The 17,814-nt window shown below is 44.9% G+C and overlaps 1 protein-coding gene across 3 annotated transcripts in view; it reads right to left on the bottom strand.

The window, feature by feature from the left end:
• The window catches only part of dym (dymeclin), a 782,339-nt gene that overhangs the window by 471,768 nt on the left and 292,757 nt on the right, over positions 1–17,814 (bottom strand). For all 3 annotated transcript variants that reach the window (XM_072497436.1, XM_072497434.1, XM_072497435.1), the window contains exon 11: positions 7,260–7,438. In XM_072497436.1, coding sequence (XP_072353537.1) covers positions 7,260–7,438 — 179 coding nt within the window. The remainder of the gene's footprint in view (positions 1–7,259; positions 7,439–17,814) is intronic.

The raw sequence follows: 17,814 nt of genomic DNA, 5'->3' as shown, positions 1-17,814 counted from the left end.
CACTCTCTGGCTGAAGAAATTTCTCCTCATCTCTGTTCGAAAGTGACTCCCTTTTATTCTAAGGCTGTGCCCCCTGGTCCTAATCTCCCCTGCTAATGGAAACAACTTCCCTACGTCCACCCTATCTAAGCCATTCATTATCTTGTTAGTTTCTATTAGATCTCCCCTCAACCTCCTGAACTCCAATGAATATAATCCCAGGATCCTCAGACGTTCATCGTATGTTAGGCCTACCATTCCTTGGATCATCCGTGTGAATCTCTGCTGGACCTGCTCCAGTGCCAGTATGTCCTTCCTGAGGTGTGGGGCCCAAAGTTGCTCACAGTATTCTAAATGGGGCCTAACTAAAGCTTTATAAAGCTTCAGAAGTACATCCCTGCTTTTATATTCCAAGCCTCTTGAGATAAATGACAACATTGCATTTGCTTTCTTAATTACAGACTCAACCTGCAAGTTTACCTTTAGAGAATCCTGGACTAGGACTCCCAAGTCCGTTTGCACTTCAGCATTATGAATTTTGTCACCGTTTAGAAAATAGTCCATGCCTCTATTCTTTTTTCCAAAGTGCAAGACCTCGCACTTGCCCACGTTGAATTTCATCAGCCATTTCTTGGACCACTCTCCTAAACTGTCTAAATCTTTCTGCAGCCTCCCAACCTCCTCAATACTACCTGCCCCTCCACCTATCTTCGTATCATCGGCAAACCTAGCCAGAATGCCCCCAGTCCCGTCATCTAGATCGTTAATATATAAAGAGAACAGCTGTGGCCCCAACACTGAACGCTGCGGGACACCACTCGTCACCGGTTGCCATTCCGAAAAAGAACCTTTTATCCCAACTCTCTGCCTTCTGCCTGACAGCCAATCGTCAATCTATGTTAGTACCTTGCCTCGAATACCATGGGCCCTTATTTTACTCAGCAGTCTCCTTATCAAAGGCCTTTTGGAAGTCAAGATAGATAACATCCATTGGCTCTCCTTGGTCTAACCTATTTGTTATCTCTTCAAAGAACTCTAACAGGTTTGTCAGGCACGACCTACCCTTACTAAATCCATGCTGACTTGTCCTAATCTGACCCTGCACTTCCAAGAATTTAGAAATCTCATTCTTAACAATATATTCTAGAATCTTGCCAATAACCGAGGTTAGGCTAATTGGCCTATAATTTTCCATCTTTTTCCTTGTTCCCTTCTTGAACAGAGGGGTTACAACAGCGATTTTCCAATCTTCTGGGACTTTCCCTGACTCCAGTGACTTTTGAAAGATCATAACTAACGCCTCCACTATTTCTTCAGCTATCTCCTTTAGAACTCTAGGATGTAGCCCATCTGGGCCCGGAGATTTATCAATTTTTAGACCTCTTAGTTTCTCTAGCACTTTCTCCTTTGTGATGGCTACCATATTCAACTCTGCCCCCTGACTCTCCTGAATTGTTGGGATATTACTCATGTCTTCTACTGTGAAGACTGACGCAAAGTACTTATTTAGTTCCTCAGCTATTTCCTGGTCTCCCATCACTAGATTACCAGCGTCATTTTGGAACGGCCCAATGTCTACTTTTGCTTCCCGTTTGTTTTTAATGTATTTAAAGAAACTTTTACTATAATTCTGAATGTTACTGGCTAGCCTACCTTCATATTTGATCCTCTCTCTCCTTATTTCTCTCTTTGTTATCCTCTGTTTGTTTTTGTAGCCTTCCCAATCTTCTGACTTCCCCTACTCTTTGCCACATTATAGGCTTTCTCTTTTGCTTTGATGCATTCCCTAACTTCCTTTGTCAGCCATGGCTGCCTAATCCCCCCTCTGATAACCTTTCTTTTCTTTGGGATGAGCCTCTGTACTGTGTCCTCAATTACTCCCAGAAACTCCTCCCATTGCTGTTCTACTGTCTTTCCCACTAGGCTCTGCTCCCAGTCGATTTTCATCAGTTCCTCCCTCATGCCCCTGTAGTTACCTTTATTTAACTGTAACACCGTTACATCTGATTCTACCTTCTTTCTTTCAAATTGCAGACTGAATTCTACCATATTATGATCACTGCCTCCTAAGTGTTCCCTTACTTTAAGATCTTTAATCAAGTCTGGCTCATTACATAACAGGTCCAGAATGGCCTGTCCCCTCGTGGGCTCCATCACAAACTGTTCCAAAAAGCCATCCTGTAAACATTCAATGAATTCCCTTTCCTTGGGTCCACTGGCAGCATTATTTACCCAGTCCATCTGCATATTGAAGTCCCCCATGATCACTGTGACCTTGCCTTTCTGACATGCACTTTCTATTTCGTGGTGCATTTTGTGCCCCTGGTCCTGACCACTGTTAGGAGGCCTGTACATAACTCCCATTATGGTTTTTTTGCCTTTGTGGTTCCTCAACTCTACCCACACAGACTCCACATCATCTGACCCTATGTCGTTTAGTGCTATTGATTTAATTTCATTCCTAATTAACAAGGCAACACCGCCCCCTCTGCCCACCTCTCTGACTTTTCGATAGGTTGTGAATCCCTGGATGTTTAAATGCCAGTCCTGAACCCCCTGCGACCACGTCTCTGTGATGCCTACCACATTATACCTGCCAGTCACAATCTGGGCCACAAGCTCATCTACCTTGTTCCGTACACTGCGCGCATTTAAATATAGCACCTTTAATTCTCTATTGACCGTCCCTTTTTGTTTTCTTAGTGTGGTGGACGTTTGTTTACTGTGCCTTTCCATACACTGTGTCATGTTTTGTGGGATGGAGACTATCGTAACCTCTCCTGAGTTCTGTCTTTTCGTGCTTTTTTGTATTCCTAAGCAGCTACGCTTCCCACTGATTACTTCACCTCTTGGTTCCCTGACTTTCCCTTCCCCCCCAATCTCTAGTTTAAAGTCCTATTGACCACCCTATTTACTCTTTTCGCCAGAACACTGGTCCCAGCTCGGTTCAGGTGGAGACCATTCCAACGGTATAGGTCCCCCCTGTCCCAAAACTGATGCCAGTGTCCCATGAAAAGGAACCCCTCTTTCCCACACCACTCTTTCAGCCACGTGTTAACTTCCCTTATTCTTGCTTCCCTATGCCAATTTGCACGTGGCTCGGGCATTAATCCGGAGATTATGACCCTTGAGGGCCTGTTTTTTTAATTTGAATCCTAGCTCTTTATAATCTCTGAACAGGTCCTCTTTCCTAGACTTGCCTATGTTGTTGGTACCGACATGGACCACAACAACTGGATCCTCCCCCTCCCTCTCCAGTATCCTTTCAAGCCGGTCAGGGATGTCCCGCACCCTAGCACCAGGCAGGCAACATACCATGCGGGGCTCTTTATCCTGCTCACAAAGGATACTATCTATCCCCCTGATAATAGAATCCCCTACAACTACTCCCTCCCTTACTAGAATGTTGCCTGGTATGGAGGGAAGATCTTATGAGGAAAGGCTGAGGGACTTGAGGCTGTTTTCGTTAGAGAGAAGAAGGTTAAGAGATGACTTAATTGAGGCATACAAGATGAGCAGAGGATTGGATAGGGTCGACAGTGAGAGCCTTTTTCCTCGGACGGTGATGTCTAGCACAAGGGGACATAGCTTTAAATTGAGGGGAGATAGATATAGGACAAATGTCAGAGGTAGGTTCTTTATTCAGAGAGTAGTAAGGGCGTGGAACGTCCTGCCTGCAACAGTAGTGGACTCGCCAACACTAAGGGCATTCAAATAGTCATTGGATAGACATATGGACGATAAGGGAATAGTGTAGATGGGCTTTAGGTTTCACAGGTCGGCGCAACATCAAGGGTCGAAGGGCCTGTACTGCGCTGTTATGTTCTATGTTGAGTATAGTATCTTCCTCTGCCAAGCAGGAAATAGGGGAGAAATTCCTCATACATACTCTTAAAGGTCCAAGTTAAGAAGAAAAGTTATAGGCCTAAAAAAGAGGCATCCGAGAGTGGGTTGAGTTTTATAGATCATTAAGGCAATGGAAAAAGCAAATTTGGAATATTACTTTCAATTAAATTGAGAGCAGTATAAAGCAATACACATTCAAATTTGCAACAAGTAACTTTAGGACCACACTAAGAGTGATCAGAATTTAGAATGGATTTCCAAACATTGGCGACAAAATGCCTGGACTAATTTAAAAACAATTAGATGCAGTAATGTTTTTTTTGGGGGGGGGGGGGGTGTAGTAGAGAGAGAGAGAGAGAGAAGAGAAATTCCTTCTTGATGAAGTAAACCAAAATATCTTCCTCGTCCACAAGAATCTTGCAACAAAGCCTGAATATTAGTGGAAAGGAAAACAAAGAAATCAAACAAAATTTGCACTCTTGATCAGTATCCCCTGACACATTGGTTGAGGATAGGATTGAGGTTCAATATGGTGCCCATCTTGTGAAAAGCCTCCTGACACCCATAAACCAGCCTCAAAAGCAAACCTTTACGAAGATGTGTTGCATAAAATAAATATTCGTCTATAGCTAGACATACATATGTATTGAACTTTTTTGAAAATAACATTTGTCCTAAACTAGGTTACAGCAGCTACAATGTTGCATTTGCGAAGGACCCAGCTGCTTTTATGGAGACAGAGACTATGGAGTTGTCAGAGAGGTCACATGATCCAACTCTTGGATGTAAAAAATATATACTGGATTTTGGAGGCTGGATGCTACCCCTCTTTCGGCTGAAACCTCATCAAAGCTGATCTCTTTGTGTTATGAAAACCCCACCAGAAGATCTCATGGCTGCCAGATGAGAGTCCTTAACACCACTGTCTCCAATGAGGAAACCCCAAGAACCAGCAACTACAGTGGACCGTCCCGGTCCATTTAGCTGTGAACAAGCATCAGGACACTACATGAATAATCTTTCTTCTGACTTGTTCTTTGGCCAAGTATTTAATATCTGATGCTCTGCAGTTTTACTTTTTGCATGCTTGAGGGAATTGTAAGTGTTGCTTTTGCATTATTAGATAGTAAGGCACATACATTTGTGCATAAACCTTTTGTTAATAATTTAGGCGTCTATACCTGAGTGAGTTTTAGCAATAAAAGTAACTTGTTATATGTTACCTTAAAGGAACCTTGTTGGCTTATTCCTTGCACCAAGTTATACACAATTAAATATTTATATTGAATTTACAATATGACCTCCATTTTAAATCATTTATAACCAATTTATGAGTGGAACCAAGAAAGGAATCAATTTACCTCTATTAACCTGGTCATAACAAGACAATGACCATTCGGATCAGATATCAGTAAACTGTACCAATAAGGGATGATTGAGGGTTTTTTAGAGAAAGGGAGATGAAGGGTTGGATTCTCTGGTCGCCGACGCCAAAATCGCATTCGCCGACGGGCCGGAGAATCCAAATTCCCAACAGAATAGGGGGCAGCGTCGCTTTCATGATGCTCCGCCCCCTCCCCCAGTGAGCGTACTCACTGTCTCCGGCCAGGGGCCCGCCCCCCAATGCTCCGCCCCTGACCGCCCGAGTTCCTGACGGCGTGGGTCTCTCATGGTCTTACCCGTCATGGTCTTACCTGGCAGCTGCAGACTCAATCCAGTGCCACCACAGTCGGGGGAGGGCCAATCTGCGAGTAGGAGAGACTTCATTCGGGGCTGGGGGCACTGTGGTGGTGCGGTCCGGGGTGCACGAGCCGGCCGAAGCGGGGGACTATTTCACGGGCCAGGTCCGTGCGCCATGAAGCACGGCGCGGCCGCTGCAGGCCGCCACCATACGCATGCGCGGCCACGGACCTAGTAATTCTCCAGGCCGTAACAGCAGCTAGAGCTTCTTGCAAGCCCCAGCAAAGCGGGGAATCGGTAGCCGTTTTGTGCTAGTTTTCCTGGCCATTCCCACTCCGGCGTAGGGACATAGTCTCCAAATCGGAGAATCCAGCTCGAGGTATTTGAAAGATAAACAAAAAATATTTGCTGATATGTTTATACAAGTTCTGGTGCTCTTGCATAAATTGATGATTTTTTTAAACCTAAAGAGTGATGGACATTAAACAGTGAAAGGTTGGAAGACAAAGATGGCTCCGATTTGGTGGAAGTGTGTGAGATTAATGTGATCCTCAAAATAAAGCTAAAATTCAGTGGTTCAAGTAAATCACCAACCCAGCAAATTTGTAAACCATAATTGAAAACCTTTCTCTTCATTTGACTCATTCTGTTGCATTGCATCATACATAAGCCAGGTAATACAAAGCTAAAAGTTTACGTTCAACTTTTGACATCAATCAACTGAGGTGATTCCAATCAAATTAAAAAGGTTGCAAAAATCATAATTTCAGCAACTAATCAGCTATTTGTCAGAATTTGAAGTTCACTGCTAGTAATTTATTGAGATAGTTTTTTTTTTACCCATGTTCTTTTCCATATGTTCATGAATTAAATAACCTGGCAAAGAAGGATGCTCAAACCTACCATCCCCTGATTTGAGAGATAATAGTAATAATCGCTTATTGTCACAAGTAGGCTTCAATGAAGTTACTGTGAAAAGCCCCTATTCTTGGTTAAACCAGGGGAGGAACAATCCTCAGAGACATCATCCACATTTGCCTTTGATAATCAGCAGGAGGAAAATGAGGTGTGTGCTTCAGGCAAGGTTAATGCCTTATGAAACATGTCTGAATTTAAAAGTTTTTAGTAGAAAACACCAAATAAGTCAAAATAGGAGGAACACAACTCGTGATATGGTACCCACGTTTATTCTGTAATCTCGATACCAAGAATGTGGGAGAATAAGAAATGGAAATAAAAGGTTTTGCTTTACTGTTCTGTCATTAGAGTATGAATCAAAGCAGAAAGACAGAAGCTAGAGTATATTAAGTTTGGCTATGTTCCTCAGCATCAGTAATTTGCAACAAAAAAGGATTCCGTTCTGTAAAATGAGAAGAAAAACAAAACCATAACCTATAAATGAAATCCTCCAAAATATCCAGTGTCCATCAGATTTAAACCACAGCCTGCCCATAACAGAAACTTATTTGAGGTATGGGGCATATATATATATATATATTTATATATATATATACACACACTGCACGGGCAATTCATTCAGCCCTACTGGCTTAGTGGATAAAGACATCAAGTAAGGTGGCACGTGGTCATGCTGATTAGAAGGTACAAGCTTCAATTCTCATATGTACTGATCTCAGTCTGAACTGGCCTTTACAACTTTAACATAGGAAGAGTCAGCACCTTCAGAGGAGGAAAGGAAATTCAGGAAACAGTACAATTCATCTGTGACTACACAAAGTCTAAAGCACACTCACCAGATTTTCTACATCAGTACGGGCCAGCACATATGTTCTCACATTCGGGTTCTGATGCAACAAGGTATACAGCAGAAGAGTGGCCTGGTCAGATTTCTGCTGCTCGTACAATGCTGTGTACAAACTGTTGAAATTTATCTGGAAGCAGTAGGAGTTTGGTGACTGATTGGCAGTATTATCTGAAACAAAGGATTACAAGTCACATTGTTAGGGTGAAGAGGAGAACAGGGCAAGCACCTTGTGTTACTGCAACATTTTCATCTAGATTGATGAATCCACTCTGTTTCTCTTGTATTTTCACTTTGAATTTTTTTTTTTTTTTTAAACCCGATGCCTGTTCATGTTTTTCTTCCCTCTTCGTGTAGATTTTTGTCTGGCTTTCTCCTTCCACTATTTGCACACACATTTGTCTCTTTTTAATTCCCTGCATCCTCTACTAATACATTTTATAATTATCAGTTTGCAGGTGATTCAACACATTAGCTATTCTTACTCCATCTCCATTTTTCCAACTATACTAAAATGCCTGTTTACCTCAATCTTCAGTTACCTGATACCAAAACTTTGTTTTTCTAAAGATGCTGAGTAACCTGCTGTGTACATCCAGCAATTGTCTTTATTCCATACTACCATCATTAAGGTTTTATAAATTTCAATAAAACCATATTTTCTTTAAAATCAGCCAAGATCTGGGTTTGCAGCGGTATATTAAGAGAATGAGGTGATTTGTTATGCTGATACATAAAGTCGGGTGCAATGCTTTGGACATTCAACTACATTTGCGGAGATGCATGTTCATCTAAATTATAATATTTCCACATTTGGTCCCTTCCATGCTTTATGAAAATAAATGGTGCCTCTAATTCTTACTTTTTCTAAAAGAGCTGATATTCGTCTTCATAATATTTTGATAATACTGTAAGCTATCAGCAGAATCTGGAACATGAGCTGTTATATAATCCCATTTCTTTTTTCACCGATAGTACTACGTTTGGAGCATGTTCAACAATATAAAATGAGCGCATTGGTTAACTGCGTTTTTTTTTACATGGGAGTATATTCCTTTTTTAAAAAACAAAGCTACACTACCTCAAAACTTTTAAAACTTGTCAAACTCATGTACTTTACCAGTTCAGCTTTCTGCAAACAGAAATTATATCATTAACCTCTACAAGTTTTCTGAAACAAGCAATGTTTGTTCTGGTCATACCTAGTCCCACACCCCTTCCTCAGCCCCAAAACCTTGCACGTTCTTTACTTTCAGGTGGCAATCTGATTCCCTTTTGAATACCTCTATTGAACCTGCCTCCACCACCATCTCAGCAAGTTCATCCCAGACTCCAAACACCCTCTGGGTGAAAAGGTTTCCTCACTTCACTTTTACTCCGTTTGGCCATTATTTTGCATCTGTGGCCTCTAGTTCTTTATGCTCTCGAGTGGTAACAGCTTTTCACTATTTACTCTGTCCATACACCTCGGAAACTTGAATACCTCCATCAAGTATCCTCTCAGCCTTCTGTTCTCCAAGAAAAACAGACCCACCCTCTCCAATTCATCCTCATCGCTACAGTTTTTTATCCTTGTGAATCGCCTCTGTATCCTTTCCAATGCATTCATATCACTCCTCAAAGTATGATGCCCAGAAGTGAATACGGTACTCCAGAAGAGGCATAACTAATATCTTATTCAAATTCAAGATAACCTCCTTATACTTGCATTTAATGCTCCTATTAATAAAGCCTAAGATAATATATGTATTATTAACTGCTCTCTCAACATGCCCTGCCATCTTCAATAACTTACCTGCACTTCCTTTAGTTTCTCCCTTTATTTTATATTGTCTCTTCATATACATCCTACCAAAATGAATCACCTCACACTTCTCTGTATTGAACTTCATAAGACCATAAGACATAGGAGCGGAAGTAAGGCCATTCGGCCCATCGAGTCCACTCCACCATTCAATCATGGCTGATTTCAACTCCATTTACCCGCTCTCTCTCCATAGCCCTTAATTCATCTGGCACTTGTCTGCCCAATTCACCAATCATGGGAGTCTCCGTTTCAGGGACTATGTCCCCACGCCGTCGTGAAAACGGTGGTCTTTTACGCCAGAAAAACTGGCGTCAAAAGGCCACAGATTCACAGCCTTTCAGGGGGCCTGCAGGCAGCTGCCGTGGCAGCCCCCTGCACTTCCGGGTCAGAGGCCACGCATGCGCATGGCGGCGGTCTCCAGCGGCCGCACCGTGCTCCATGGCTGACTCAGACCGCGCGCGTCTCTGGACCGCGGAAATAGTGTCCCTGATCGGCCACGCGCCCGACCTGGACCGCCCGCACAATAAAAGACCAGTCCAGAATGAGGCCCCCCCCCTCCTGCCCCCTGCCTGTGGTGGCTGCGGACTCACGAGTATCCCGAACGGTAGGACCATGAGTGGTCCACGCCGTCGGGAATTCGGCCGGTCAGGTCGGAGAATAGTGGGCTCTCAGGCAATGGCCTTAGGTGGTGGATAATCAGTGCGGCGTACGCTTTTCGGGGGGCGGAGAATCACTGAACCGGCGCCGGTCCCGATTTCATGCGGAGAACTGGATTCTCCGCCCAGTCGCCAAACACAATTTTGTAGTCGGGGTGGGGAGAATCCAGCCCCGTGTCCTTTTGAAGTTCAAGACTATCCGCACCACAGCTGACAAGGTTCCCAATCTTCGTATCATCTGCAAGTTTTGAAATCATGCCTGAACGAACAGTCTAATTTGTTAATAAAGGTTAGGTAACGTCGCCATAGTCCCAGATGACCAGAGGCTGCTTTCCCCTGAGGAGGAGAGCTGACTGGTGGTGACTGATCACCACAACTCAGACAAGGAGCAAGGTTGACAAGGCGATTTTCGGAGATAGGAGGAGAAAGGAATTAGGACACTTAAAGATTTGTTTCTTGGGGGTCGTTTTGCGGGATTGAAGGAGCTGGGAGCGAAGTATAGGCTGGAGCAGGGGGAAGTACATGCAGGTTCGAGACTTTGCCGGAAAGGAGATACAGAGCTTCCCAGTAGCGCCGGTTTCCACATTGCTGCAGGAAGTGCTGACGACAGGGGGACTGGAGAAGGGGGTAGTACCGGCGGTTTACGGAGCTATTTTGGAGGAGGAGAAGGTTCCCTAGAAGTGATCAAGGCAAAGTGGGAGGAAGAGTTGGGAGAGGAGGGGTTCTGGTGTGAGGTGCTCCGGAGGGTGAACGCCTCCACCTCGTGTGCGAGGTTGGGGCTGATACAGCTGAAGGTGGTGTGTAGAGCGCACCTTACAAGAGCAAGGATGAGCCGGCTCTTTGAGGGGGTAGAAGATGTATGTGAAAGTTGGGGGGTGGGCGGGGGGGCCGTAAACCACATTCATATGTTTTGGTCCTGTCTAAAGCTGGAGGATTACTGAAAGGAGGTGCTTAGAGTAATCTCTGAAGTGGTGCACATGAAACTGGACCCAGGCCCTCGAAAGGCCATATTCGGGGTATCGGACCAGCCGATGTTGGAAATGGCGCGGAAGCAGCTGTTGTAGCCTTCGCCTCGTTGATCGCCCAAAGGCGGATCCTGTTCGGCTGGAGATCAGCTTCTCCACACTGTGCCCTGGCATGGGGGAGGGGGGGGGGGGGGGGGGCTGCTGGAATTCTTGACCCTTGAAAAGGTCAAATTTGAACAGAGAGGAAGGATAGAGGGTAGCTACAATTCATGGGCGTTATTCATTATGCACTTTCGAGAATTGGATCACATTGAACATTAGGGGGTGGGGGCTGGGAGGGTTGGGGGGAGGGCTGTCTGTGTTAATGGTGACTGTAGGTGATTCCTGATTCCTCTTTGTCATTTGTTTACGTTAACATGCGGGCTAATGTTTGGGGGTTTGGTGGGAGGATGGGATCGTTGTTATTGATATGGGGATCGACATTACATTCGTTACTGATTATTGTTTATTGGTGAGTGTAAATTTGAGAGAAAATGTGAAGAGGAGAATAAAAAAATATTTTTTTAAAAGGTTGAGAATGAATAACCTCAGTCGGTACGGGAATGGAACCTGCGCTGTTGGCCTCGCTCAGCATCACAAACCATGCGGAACTCCATTACAAACCTTTTTAATCTGAAAAACAAACATTTATCAGTACTCTGTTTCCTGTCACTCTGCCAATTTCAAGTGCCTACCTGCCCTTTTATTCCATGAATGCCAAATTTTCTCTCAGGTCTGTTGTGTGGCACTGTATCAAATACCTTATGAAAATTCATATACACCACATCAACAGCATTGCCCTTATCAACCTTCTCTGCTAACTCTTCAAAAAAACTCCAGCAGCCACAGCGATCGTATGGTCAAATACCACCAGCTCTAAGTACTTCCATTTGCACAGAGGCACAAGGCAGAGAAGCCCGTTGTCCCCGCTGCTGTTCACCCTAGCAATCGAACCACTGGCAATTGTGCCTAGGGTGGTAAACAATTGGAAGGATTTTCCAGAGAGGAGATGAGCACAGAGTCTGGCTCTATGTGTTTTAGAACATACAGTACAAAAGGGGGCCATTTGGTCCTTCGAGTCTGCACCGACCCACTTAAGCCCTCACTTCCACCCTATCCCCGTAACCCAATAACCCCTCCTAACCTTTTTGGTCAGTAAAGGCAATTTATCATGGCCAATCCACTTAACCTGCACGTCTTTGGACTGCGGGAGGAAACCGGAGCACGCGGAGGAAATCTATCTCATGGGGAGAACGTGCAGACTCCGCACAGACAGTGACCCAGCGGGGAATCGAACCTGGGACCGTGGCGCTGTGAAGCCAGTGCTATCCACTTGTGCTACCGTGCTGCCCTTATGAAAATACATATACACCACATCAACAGCATTGCTCTTATCAACCTTCTCTATTAACACTTCAAAAAAACTCCAGCAGCCACAGCGATCGTACGGTCAAATACCACCAGCTCTAAGTACTTCCATTTGCACAGAGGCACATGTGGATGAACTGCTCCTCTACATCTTGGACCCGCAAAGCTGCATGAGAGGAATCATGGGGCTCTGGAAAGAGGTTGGAGCCTTCTCGGGCTACAAACTAAACCTGAACAAAAGAAAGATCTTCCTGTTAAACCCGCAAAGGGTAGGGTCAGAGCTGAAGGGAATGCCATTTAAACAGGCCTGACACAAATTCTGCTACCTGGGGATCCAAATTGCTCATGACTAGACAGGGATCCACAAATGGAGCCTGACCAGCCTGATAGAGGAAGTTAAAAAGGACCTGCCAAACTCCCAATCTCCCTGGCAGGGAGAGTGCAGACAGTCAAGATGAACGTACTTGTCTGAGTAACTATTTATTTTGTTCTGAACTATAGTTTCCAGAGGCTTCCCTGCCACTGAAGTCAAACTGACTGGTCTGTAGTTGCTGGCTTTATCCTTGCACCTCTTTTTGAACAAGGGTGTAACAGTTGCAATTTTCCAGTCTCCCAGCACCACCAATGTCGAAAGAAGACTGGAAGATTGCCACTCGCATCTCTGTAATTTCCACTCTCACTTCCCTCCGTACTTGGATGCATCTCATATAGTCCTGGTACCGTATCAATTTTAAGATAGATTTTCTAACAGCTCCTCCTGTTCAATTGTAAAATCTTCTGGTGTATCAGTTACTGCCTTGCTCACCTCAGCCTGGGTAGCATCTTCTCCCATTGGAAAGACAGATGCAAAATGCTTGTTTAATACTTCTACTATTTCTGTTACCTCCACATGCAAGTCACCTTTTTAATCCCTAATCAGCCCTACCCCTTTGTTATTTGTATGTTTATAGAAAACCTTGGGATACCCTTTTATGTTACCTGCCCAGTTTCATACTCTCTCCTTACCAGTTTCTTCACTTCCCCTCTGGTCCTTCTATATTCAGCCTGATTCTCCATTGAACTTTCTACCCGACTTCTGTCGTACACATTTTCTTCCATTCCAGCTCCACCTCGAACTCTCTTGGCACTCAGAAGGATCTGGATTTATTTATCCTACCTTTTTCCTTCAAGCGAATATACCTCGATATTGCCTGCAATACTTTTTCTTTAAAGGTGACCCAATGTGCAGCCATCATCGTTTCTGCAAACATTTGATTCCAACTCACTCGACTCAGATGCATTCTCATTCTATTGAAACTGGCTTTCCCCCCCAAGTTGCTCTTTTCCGCGGCCAACCTAAACTTTATGATACAAGGGTCACTGTTCCCCAAATGCTCTCCCACTAATATGTATTTATTTTTCTTATTTATAAATTTAGAATACCCAATTCATTCTTTTCCAATTAAGGGGCAATTTAGTGTGGTCAATCCACCTTGCCCGCACATCTTTTGGATTTTGGATTGTGCAAGCGAAACCCACGCAAACATGGGGAGAATGTGCAAACTCCTCACGGACAGTGACCCAAAGCCAGGATCGAACCTTGCACCTCGGCGCCGGGAGGCCGCAGTACTAATCACTGTGCCACCGTGCTGCCCTCTCTCCCATTAATATTTAATCCATCTGGACCAACTGATTCCCCAGAACCAGTCCCAATATTGTTGGCCCTCTCGTTGGACCACAAATATACTAAAGAAAATTATCTCGAACACATTTCAGGAACTCTCGCCTCACTTGCCCCTTTCCAATGTTCCTATTCATATTTGGATAACTGGAAGTTCCTCCTCAATAATTACTCGAATTATTACAGCTATCTGTAATTTCTTTGCAAATTTGTTTCTCTACATCCCTTCCCCTAGCTGGTAACCGATATACGACAGCGGTCAATGTTATTGCACATTCTTCATGCTTTATCTCTAGCCAGAGATAGCCTGTCCTTGAGCCCTCTGGAATATCCTCTCTCCAGTACTGTAATGCCATCTTTAATCAATACTACCACTCTCCTGCACACCCACCTTTCTTCTTTCTTCCTTTCCTGTCTCGCTTAAACACCTTGTGCCCAGGAATATTTAACGGCCAGTCCTGCCCTTCTTTGAACCAGGTCTCTCTGACCGTAATAATATCCTAATTCCATTTGTCAACTCGTGCCTGAAGTTAAAAGCAAATTATTGCGGATGCAGGAATCTGAAACCAAAAAGAAAATGCTGGAAAATCTCAGCAGGTCTGGCAGCATCTGTCGGGAAAGAAAAGAGCTAACGTTTCGAGTCCAGATGACCCTTTGTCAAAGTCTGTGCCTGTAGTTGACCAATCTTACACACCCCATGAGCATTCACATTCCATCTCAGCCTTCTCCGGTTGTCCCCAGCATCACAGATGCCAGTCTTCAGCCCATTTGATTCACTCCATAAAGATATCAAGAAATGGTTGAAGACATTGGATACTGCAATGGCAATGGGTCCCCGACAATATTCTGGCAATAGTGACGACTTGTGTTCCAGAACTTGCCGCACCCCTAGCCAAGCAGTTCCAAAACAGCTATAACACTGGCATCTACCTGACAATGTGGAAATTATCCATTTATGTCCTGTACACAAAAGGCAGGACAAATCCAACCCAGCCAATTACTGCCCCATCAGTCATTCTCTGTCAGTAAACTTATGGAAGACGTCATCAACAGTGCAAGCAAGCAGCACTTGTCCAGCAATTACCTGCTCAGTGACACTCACCTTGGAGTCAGCCACGGCCACCTGGCTCCTGACCTCATTACAGCCTCAGGTCAAACATAGACAAAGAGCTTAAACGCCAGAGGTGAGGGGAGAGTGACTGCCCTTGATATCAAGGTAACATTTGACCGAGTATGGCATCAAGGAGCCCTCGCAAAACTGAAGTCAATGGGAATCAGCTGGACAACTCTCCACTAGATGAACTCAGACTTGGCACAAAGGGAGAGGTTTGTGCTTGTTGGAGGTCAGTCACCTTAACTCTCGGACATCACTGCAGGAGTTCCTCAGGGTAGTGTCCTAGGCTCAACCATCTTCAGCTGCTCACCTTCCTTCCATCCAAAGGTCAAAAGTATGGGTGTTTCCTGATGATTGTACCATTCGCAACTCCTCAGATATTGAAGCAGTCCATGTCCAAATTAAACAAGATCTGGACAATATCCAGGCTTGAACTGACAAGTGGCAAGCAATATTTGTCCCATGCAAGGGCCAGACAATGGCCACCTCCAACAAGAGAGAATCTAACCATTGCCCCTTGACATTCAATGGCATTACCTTCACTCAATCCCCCATTATCAACATCCTGTGGACTACCATTGAAACTGAACTAGCCATACAAATACGGCGGCTACAAGAGCAGGTCAGAAGCAGGGAATCCTGCAACATGTAACTCACCTCATGACTCCCCAAAGCCTGTCCACAATCTACAAGGCACAAGTAAAGAATGTGATGGAATACTCTCCCTTTGCCGGGATGAGTGCAGCTCCTGTTGTGATATGCTGCTTCGGATAACACAGGCTGCTACTTGATGCAGTCTTAACCAAAGGATGCTCCACACTCTGAAATGAGTTCAACGTGTTTATTGAACTATTAACACAGTTCTCAAATGAGTCGACTCTCTGCTAACAGTTAACAGATAATTAACAGTAACTTTTTAAAATTGTTTTAAACTTTTAACTTTAATTTACTAATTAATTGACGCAATGTCAGTTAGAGGGGTGCAGTGCTCTAACTGTGAGATGTGGCAGGTCCGGGAGGCTTCCAACGTCCTGTATGGCTGCATCTGCAGAAAGTGCACCCAACTGGAGCTCCTCACAGACCGCATGGTTCGGTTGGAGCAGCAATTGCACTTAGGAGCATGCAGGTGGCGGAAAGCGTCATAGATAGCAGTTATATAAATGTGGTCACACCCAAGGTGCAGGCAGAGAAATGTGTGACCACCAGAAAGGGCAGGCAGTCAGTGCAGGAATCCCCTGTGGTTGTCCTCCTCTCAAACAGGTATACCCCTTTGGATACTTTCGGGGGGGGATAGCCTATCAAGGGAAAACAGCAGAGCAGTGGCACCACGGCTGGCTCTGATGTTCTGAAGGGAGGGTCAAAGCGCAGAAGAGCAATAGTCATAGGGAACTCTATAGTCAGGGGCACAGATAGGCGCTTCTGTGGACATGAAAGAGACTCCAGGATGGTTTGTTGCCTCCGTGGTGCCAGGGTCCAAGGATGTCTCCGAACGGGTAGAGTGCATCCTGAAGGGGGAGGGCAAATAGGCAGAGGACATTATACATATCGGTACTAACGACATAGGCAAGAAGGGGCATGAGGTCCTGCAGCAGGAGTTCAGGGAGCTAGGCAGAAAGTTAAAAGACAGGACCTCAAGGGTTGTAATCTCGGGATTACTCCCTGTGCCACGTGCCAGTGAGGCTAGAAATAAGAAGATAGAGCAGCTAAATACGTGGCTAAACAGCTGGTGCAGGAGGGAGGGTTTCTGTTATCTGGACCACTGGGAGCACTTCCGGGGCAGGTGTGATCTATATAAGAACGGGTTGCACCTAAACTGGAGAGGCATAAATATCCTGGCCGCGAAGTTTGCTAGTGTCACACGGGAGGGTTTAAACTAGTATGGCAGGGGGGTGGGCACGGGAGCAATAGGTCAGAAGGTGAGAGCATTGAGGGAGAACTAGGGAATGGGGACAGCATGGCTCTGAGGCAGAGCAGACAGGGTGAAATTGCTGAACACAGCGGTAAGTGCATATGCTTTAATGCAAGAAGTATTACGGGTAAGGCAGATGAACTTAGAGCTTGGACTAGTATGTGGAACTATGATATTGTTGCCATTACAGAGACATGGTTGAGGGAAGGGCAGGATTGGCAGCTAAACGTTCCAGGATTTAGATGTTTCAAGCGGGATAGAGGGGGAGGTAAAAGGGATGGCGGGGTTGCGCTACTGGTTAGGGAGGATATCACAGCTGTACTACGGGAGGACACCTCAGAGGACAGTGAGGCTATATGGGTAGAGATCAGGAATAAGAATGGTGCAGTCACAAGGTAGATGAGCTTGTGGCCCAGATTGTGACTGGCAGGTATGATGTGGTAGGCATCACAGAGACGTGGTTGCAGAGGGTTCAGGACTGGCATTTAAACATCCAGGGATTCACAACCTATCGAAAAGACAAGAGAGGTGGGCAGAGGAGGCGGGGTTGCCTTGTTAATTAGGAATGAAATTAAATCAATAGCACTAAACGACATAGGGTCAGTTGATGTGGAGTCTGTGTGGGTAGAGTTGAGGAACCACAAAGGCAAAAAAACCATAATGGGAGTTATGTACAGGCCTCCTAACAGTGGTCAGGACCGGGGGCACAAAATGCACCACAAAATAGAAAGTGCATGTCAGAAAGGCAAGGTGACAGTGATCATGGGGGACTTCAATATGCAGGTGGACTGGGTAAATAATGCTGCCAGTAGACCCAAGGAAAGGGAATTCATTGAATGTTTACAGGAGGGCTTTTTGGAACAACTTGTGATGGAGCCCACGAGGGAACAGGCCATTCTGGACTTAGTGTTATGTAATGAGCCAGACTTGATTAAAGATCTTAAAGTAAGGGAACACTTAGGAGGCAGTGATCATAATATGGTAGAATACAATCTCCAATTTGAAAGAAAGGTAGAATCAGATGTAAAG

Source organism: Scyliorhinus torazame, chromosome 3, assembly GCF_047496885.1.
Source record: "Scyliorhinus torazame isolate Kashiwa2021f chromosome 3, sScyTor2.1, whole genome shotgun sequence".
Lineage (NCBI taxonomy): Eukaryota > Metazoa > Chordata > Chondrichthyes > Carcharhiniformes > Scyliorhinidae > Scyliorhinus > Scyliorhinus torazame.
Note: the sequence above shows the minus strand (reverse complement) of the source record. Positions and strands in the feature narration are given on the sequence as shown.